At 35.9% G+C, this 6,852-nt stretch overlaps 2 protein-coding genes across 4 annotated transcripts in view; both read left to right on the top strand.

The window, feature by feature from the left end:
* The window catches only part of LOC106325603, a 1,168-nt gene extending 821 nt beyond the window's left edge, over nt 1–347 (top strand). For all 3 annotated transcript variants that reach the window (XM_013763648.1, XM_013763649.1, XM_013763650.1), the window contains exon 3: nt 170–347. In XM_013763648.1, coding sequence (XP_013619102.1) covers nt 170–262 — 93 coding nt within the window. In that variant the 3' untranslated portion in view covers nt 263–347. The remainder of the gene's footprint in view (nt 1–169) is intronic.
* A 2,690-nt stretch (nt 348–3,037) lies between these two features.
* On the top strand, nt 3,038–4,362 carry LOC106322542 (protein ATAF2-like). Its single transcript, XM_013760598.1, has 3 exons — nt 3,038–3,291; nt 3,392–3,672; nt 3,776–4,362. Exons 1-3 carry the CDS (start codon nt 3,132–3,134, stop codon nt 4,166–4,168), a joined length of 834 nt encoding a protein of 277 aa, XP_013616052.1. The 5' UTR covers nt 3,038–3,131; the 3' UTR covers nt 4,169–4,362.
* The last annotated feature ends 2,490 nt before the right edge of the window (nt 4,363–6,852 follow it).

Here is a 6,852-nt window from a genome sequence, read left to right as displayed (position 1 = left end):
GGTGTTTTTTTTTTTTTTTTTTTTGGGTATCAGGGTCATTGGCATAGTAAATGAACAAGTTGGATCATATGCTGCTGCATCATTTATACACGCAACAACCTCCACTCTTTTTGTGTGCTGTCTCATGCCAATCACTTACTAACTTTGGCTCTGTTGTTTACATTGATAGAGAGAGAGAATCCGGAAGGAGCGTGAAGCGGTGGCTGCATCATTAAACAGCACAACCTCAGCACAGGATGCTACTCGAGCGTCTGTTGGTTGATTGAACTCGATGTTTCCTCTTGTGTAAGAAACTGTTAAAGCATTGAATAATTGAGAGCCGGCAGCTACCAGCCCCGTTTTCGTAATGGCCCATATAAAGGCCCAAATTTTGGCATGTTGTCTTTATTTTGCTGCAACAACAGAAAAGAGAAAGACAAACATGGCCCATTAGTATCATGACAAATAGATTTTAAATTTGCAAAATTCGCAAGTTCAGTGGTCGCAATCTACATAAACTCAACGCTGCTCAATGAAAATTATTGAACACACACAATCCACGTTTTCAAAATCATTCATGTCGTAGAAATGATTTTACTGTTACATACACACGAGTTATAAAATATTATATCATCGAATAAGACAAGTAGTCATATGAATAGTATGTTATGCGATCCTCCATGTTGTTAAATATTCGACAACGAGGTCCCAGCTTGTCTCCTTATCCAACTTCTTAAGCATATTCCCAAAAAAACTAAATACGACAGAACGCATAAAGTAATAATCCACCACAAAAAGAAGGTATATATTATATGTTTTAGGTCAAGTTAGGCAGCTATAACATCAAGCTCCACGAAGCTTCATTTCAATTCACACAACGACTTAAACTATACAAACAACTGCAAAAAGTATAAAGTCGATTTCTCTATTTGTATAATAACAAATTCAGATCAAGTCCAGATCCAATTTATCTGATTTTTGTAATTTGAAAAATCATATTATTCTTTTGGTCCTATGACTCGTATCTTTTACTTTTAAAACTTGATTGTTACCACCCAAAACGACAATAAACAACTTGTTCATATCATTATGATTAGGGGTAAGACGCTTCTTATAATAGTCTAGGGTTTGTTTTAAGTACTCTATCTTATTTTATTGGTAGCTTTACCTGAAAAGAATATTATATTCGTAATGGTTAATTAATGGTGAATTTTAATGTTTCTACTAAATTTCTGTTTTCCTAATTCTTTTCTTGCTATTCAAAATGTTTTTGTTACCATTGGTTATGTAACTCTATTTTAATATGATGTTATCAGGATGATAATTCTATAAGTTCTTACTCAGAAGTTATCAAACTTTTGAAATTGTTATACTTAAACAAATTTTGGAGAAAATATATACTATGAAACTGTTATAAATGGCTTAACTCTTACTTAAAATTCAGATCCGATAAACTCCCAAGATTAGTGTTACGAATGGGGAGGCAATTATGAATACATGCATAGTACAAGTCTTCATTGCTCTTAATTATTAAAATAAAATTATGTGTATGAAACGATACGACTTATACAAATATCTGCGTTATTGTATGAATAAAAAAAAATCATAATTGACAAAAAGTCATGTCTGACCAACAAAAGTTCGTGTTATACATTAATGGAATTCTAATACTAAAGTTAAAGACCATGTCTTAAACAGCACCAAGTTGAAGAGAACATAATCATATTTATATATATGATAAGAAACGTAAGTGATGATCATCATCAAACGGGGAACACGCCCACGTCAGTCCCTAATACACACCTACCTCAACTTTCATTTAAAAGATTTTCACATAGAAGAGACTTCATGTTTATTCTTTAAAAAACTAAAACAAATCAGAGTATACAAATATTACAAGTCGCGAAATCTAATTTAAAATACAGCTTATGTAAGGAACAAAAAAAAGAAGCCGCGAGTGTGTGACTACGACTGGCTATTGCACAACTAGACTACGATTCAACGTTAGATGACCTCATCCATCATGAGTCATGACGCGAGCTTTGCTCAAGGAAGAAGTTCTTATATACTGCGGCAAAGCCCACCGTAGTTTCATCATCGACTGTCCAATCACAAGTCACACCCAAAACTTCCACCTCAAGGAATGCTGACTTATCTTCAGCAATGTTTAACAATAGTGTACCCATTTGAATATAATAAAAGTATGGCTGCTGAGGAAATTTATTGTTCCCACAAAAAAACCAAATAAGAAAAAAAACATAAATAATCTTAGTTAAGAATCTTAAAATAAGTTATATTCCCTCTGTTCCGAAAAAGATACATGTTGTACAAAAAAAATATTACGAAAAAATAATTTGTTTTAACATTTTCAATATATTAATTGATGGTACACGTATTTTTTTCCAAAATAATTGTTTTTAATAAAATTTTATTGGTTAAAATTTATGAAAAATAATTAAGTACAAAAATAATTTATTAATAATCAAAATTTCATAAGTTTTTTTAATATGTGTGAAAATTTTAAAACATATTTTTTGAAACATTTATTTTTTCGAAACAGATGAAATAATAGCGAACCTAAAAAAATTTAAGTAGTTAATAAATATGCATTATTTGGCCCCCCTCCTCAGATTAATTAAAAGGATTGTATTTGATTATTTACTCCTCCCCCACTCTATAACTGTTCAAAGTTTTATAAATCTCATTACCAATTTAGACCCAAAAAAAAAATCTCATTACCAATTCTGAACAAAATGGATAAGCTACACTTGAAGCAGGGGATCAAGGTGCTGACACACACTTAGGTCGGTCAACAATCTACAAAGGGCGCGGGTGACGCAAGCAGTGACATCATCACTACTTTCACTACGTCGACCATCCACTAACACTAGGCCACGTACGTCCCTCCAGCTGGCTGCCGTCAGCGTTAGTGAAGAAAACGGCCGCTTTTGCCGCACGTGCTTAAAAAAATCTCCCCTCGTGTCATCCCTCTCCATCTTAAATTAAATTTAATTAGATTAATTTCCGCAATTCTCGTCCTTATAAAACCTTTCGTCTCCTCACTCTCATCTCCTCGATTCCAATCTTCACCAGACAAACCCAGATCTCGAAGAACAAGCAAGACAAAAAAAAAAAAAAAAACTTTTGAAAGAATGAAAGCAGGGCTAAACTTACCAGCAGGATTCCGATTCCATCCAACGGACGAAGAGCTTGTGCAATTCTACCTTTGCCGTAAATGCGCGTCGGAGGAGATCTCAGCTCCGGTCATCGCCGAAATCGATCTCTACAAGTTCAACCCCTGGGAGCTTCCTGGTAAAATCTAATTGATTTTCTAATCATTAATCGAGATTTTTCTCGAGATTCGTTTGCTAATCGGGAGATTTGTTTTTTTTGTTTTTTAATTTTATTACAGAGATGTCTCTGTACGGAGAGAAAGAGTGGTACTTCTTCTCACCACGAGACCGGAAATACCCAAACGGTTCGCGTCCTAACCGGGCGGCGGGAACCGGTTATTGGAAAGCCACCGGCGCTGATAAACCGATCGGTAAACCGAAGACGCTGGGTATTAAGAAAGCGCTCGTGTTCTACGCTGGGAAAGCTCCAAAAGGGATTAAGACCAATTGGATTATGCACGAGTATCGCCTCGCTAATGTTGATAGATCGGCTTCTGTTAACAAAAAGAACAACCTTCGAGTATGTTCTGTTCTGTCTTATCCTTTTTTTTTTCCTGTCTGAATGTAATAATAGTTTAGATTATTAATTATTTTTTTATTATTTTTATTTTTTTGTTGAACAGCTTGATGATTGGGTGTTATGTCGAATCTACAACAAGAAAGGGACCATGGAGAAGTACTACCCTGCCGATGAGAAACCGAGGACCATGACGGCTTCATCGCCTTTCGATGCGTCGGACTCGACTTACCCGACACTGCAAGAGGACGACTCGAGCAGCTCGGGGGGTCGCGTGGTGTCGCCGGATGCGCTGGAGGTTCAGAGCGAGCCTAAATGGGGAGAGCTCGAGAATGCTTTTGATGCTTCCATGTTCGATGGTGGCTCCATGGACTTGTTGCAGAGTGAAGATTTTGTGCCTCAGTTCTTGTACCAGCCTTCTTATGATTTCAACTCCTGGCAGGAGGATCCGCCGGAGCAGAAACCGTTCTTGAATTGGAGTTTTGCTCCACAGGGGTGAAAAGGGAAGAGAGTGAAAGGTTTTTTGGTCTGTATTGTGATGTGGTAGAGAGAAGTTCTCAACCATCTTTTGTTTCTTAGTAGTGAGAAAAAAAGATTGTAGTGTGTTGATAGTTTCTTAGCATTGTCTCGTTGGTAGGCAAATTCTTGTTATTTTATCAGAAATTTATATGAAAAATTATACATTCTTCAAGATACCAGTTGCACTAATGTAGATGAATATACAAACAGTGAAAAGAAAGGGATCATAGCTTACTCTAGAGCAATGATATTGTTGCATGCTTCGGTTTGACATTCCCAAAGTGTGTTTATATATGCTGCACTCTTCACTTCTACAGATGCTTCTTTCATCGTGTTAGATGTTCTGTGAAATTTCGCTTTTCCATGTATTGAGTTTAGTTCCCTTAGGTGTTAGTCTCCTTTACATGACTCTTCTTCCATCAGCACATCCTTAAGCTCATCTATAAAAAAGCAACTTCATGTGTTTCACTTCCTTTACTGTTTGCTTCAGTCCTACTTTCACTCCCACCTTTTTCAAAAGCCACTTTAGGTTCTATAGCAACCCTATATTTATTGATTTAACAGATTATTAGAGCCACTTTAGTTTCTTAGCATTGTCTCATTGGTAGGCAAATTCTCGTTAATTCATCAGAAATTTATATGAAAAAATTATACACATTCTTCAAGATATTGTTGCACTAATGTGGATATTCTAATATGATAACGTAACAGGGATGAATATACAAACAGTGAAAATAAAGGGATCATAGCTTAACACTAGAGCAATGATATTGCTGCATGCTTTGCTTTGCCATTCCCATAGTGTTTTATATGCTACACTCTTCAGTTCCACAGATGCTTCTTTCATCGTGTTAGATGTTCTGTGAAATTTCGCTTTTCCATGTATTGAGTTTAGTTCCCTTAGGTGTTAGTCTCCTTTACATGACTCTTCTTCCATCATTGAATCTCTTTCCAAGACGTGCAAATTCATATTATTAGGTTCTTTAGCACTGGCGCTAGTTTACACCCCCTCAGCAAACTTGAACCATAACTATGTACGGACAATTTATTTAAGAATGTTTGTTTTCTAATTTTGGAACAGAAATTTACTTGGAATTTTGAGAATTTTATTGGCGCATCGAGAATCTGAATACCTGGTAGCAACTACAAAAAAAAGAAGAAGACTTCGGCATTATGTGACGATATGTGCTGAATATGTTGGTGTACATAGAGGTCATGATCGAGCAAATTTCTATATAAAACAACCAGGTATATAGTAACTTGAACAGTTTTAAAATAACTGAAAATTATGGATAGAAATACTAACGTGTGTGACGTTTGGCCTCGGCGACACCAACTTGAGATTGAGATGAAAGAAACAGAAGCAGAGATAGAAGAAGAAGACCAATTACATATGATCTCTCTTTAGCCATGTTAAGTGAAGATTGTCTTTGTTACATTGCATGAATGATATTTATAAATACACTTAAGCATCAGACTCCTGCACCAACTAAATTCCAACTTAACGCGTTTTTAACCTTTGCATAATGACCAGCGAGTTAATCTCAGCCATTCCTTTTTTTGCTACCGAACAAATGCTCAAGACTTCTGACTCCAAGACAAATTATTGTGTCGGGTAAGTTGAATATTAGTTTAGCTTCCAAACAAAATACACTGTGTAAGTGTATTGTTTTCTTCTATCAAACATACTTACGAATGCACACACACAAACAACAAATGATCACATATATCATCAGCCTTTTAACATTTTTTTCTGAACATAAATATGATTAGTGTGACAATTAACATGCATATTTTTCCTACACGAGGATCAATGAGCCAAGACAAAGTAACAGTGAGTAATCTTGTAGCGAGTAGTATCCCTCTTTACCTTCCACAGCCCATTTAGTCGCTCTGCTCTCCATAGGTAAGATATCAAAGCTTACTATACCCAAAGGTTGTTCAGTTGTGACCTGAGAAGATGCAGCAGCTCCAGCAGCAGTTGTGATTCCCTCAGTTCCTCAGTTCTTGTATCAGCCTTCTGATTATTTTAAATCCTGGCAGGACCCGCCAGAGCAGAAACCATTCTTGAACTGGAGTTTTGCTCCACAGGGATGAAAAAGGAAGAGAGTGAAATGTTTTTGCCTGTGTTGTGATGTGTTAGAGAGAAGTTCTCAATCATATTTGTGTCTTAGTAGTGAACACAGATTGTAGAGTGTTAATAGTTTATTAGCATCATCAATGTTTCAGTGGTAGGCAAATTCTTGTTATTTCATAAAAAAAAAATGAAAGAATATGCACATTCTTAAAGATAGCTCATATCTGAAACCGACTCTCAGACACTTCTCCAAGCCATTCGCCAACCATCAGACTGAGCTTGGTTTCAGAGATATTATATCCAAGGAGGAGTAATATTCAACCTTTTTTTACCAATTCACTGGACCTGAGGGAAACCAGTGTGCAGACCTGCTTGCTAAACAGGCTGCCTCTTATTCTATTTATCCTGCTTTTGTTGAATATTGTATACCTAGGAAACTTGTCTGACAAAAACTTTCTATGTTTGTAGTATCTTTACTAATGGAATGAGTATTTTAGGTTAGAAAAGGATAGTGTTGCACTAACATACATACCGATAAAGTTATTATATTGTAATCTAATTGAGAAAGTTGGTACATCTTAATACTT

The sequence above is a fragment of the Brassica oleracea genome, chromosome C2 (assembly GCF_000695525.1).
Source record: "Brassica oleracea var. oleracea cultivar TO1000 chromosome C2, BOL, whole genome shotgun sequence".
NCBI classification, from domain to species: domain Eukaryota; kingdom Viridiplantae; phylum Streptophyta; class Magnoliopsida; order Brassicales; family Brassicaceae; genus Brassica; species Brassica oleracea.
The sequence above is the reverse complement of the archived record's forward strand: the minus strand, read 5'-3'. Positions and strand labels throughout refer to the sequence as shown.

Bases quoted from the DNA above. Each gene is read 5' to 3' on its own strand.
- LOC106322542 (XM_013760598.1), top strand. From the start codon at position 3,132: ATGAAAGCAGGGCTAAACTTACCAGCAGGATTCCGATTCCATCCAACG. The intron at 3,292-3,391 runs GTAAAATCTAAT...ATTTTATTACAG, and splicing joins CAACCCCTGGGAGCTTCCTG to AGATGTCTCTGTACGGAGAG. The intron at 3,673-3,775 runs GTATGTTCTGTT...TTTGTTGAACAG, and splicing joins ACAAAAAGAACAACCTTCGA to CTTGATGATTGGGTGTTATG.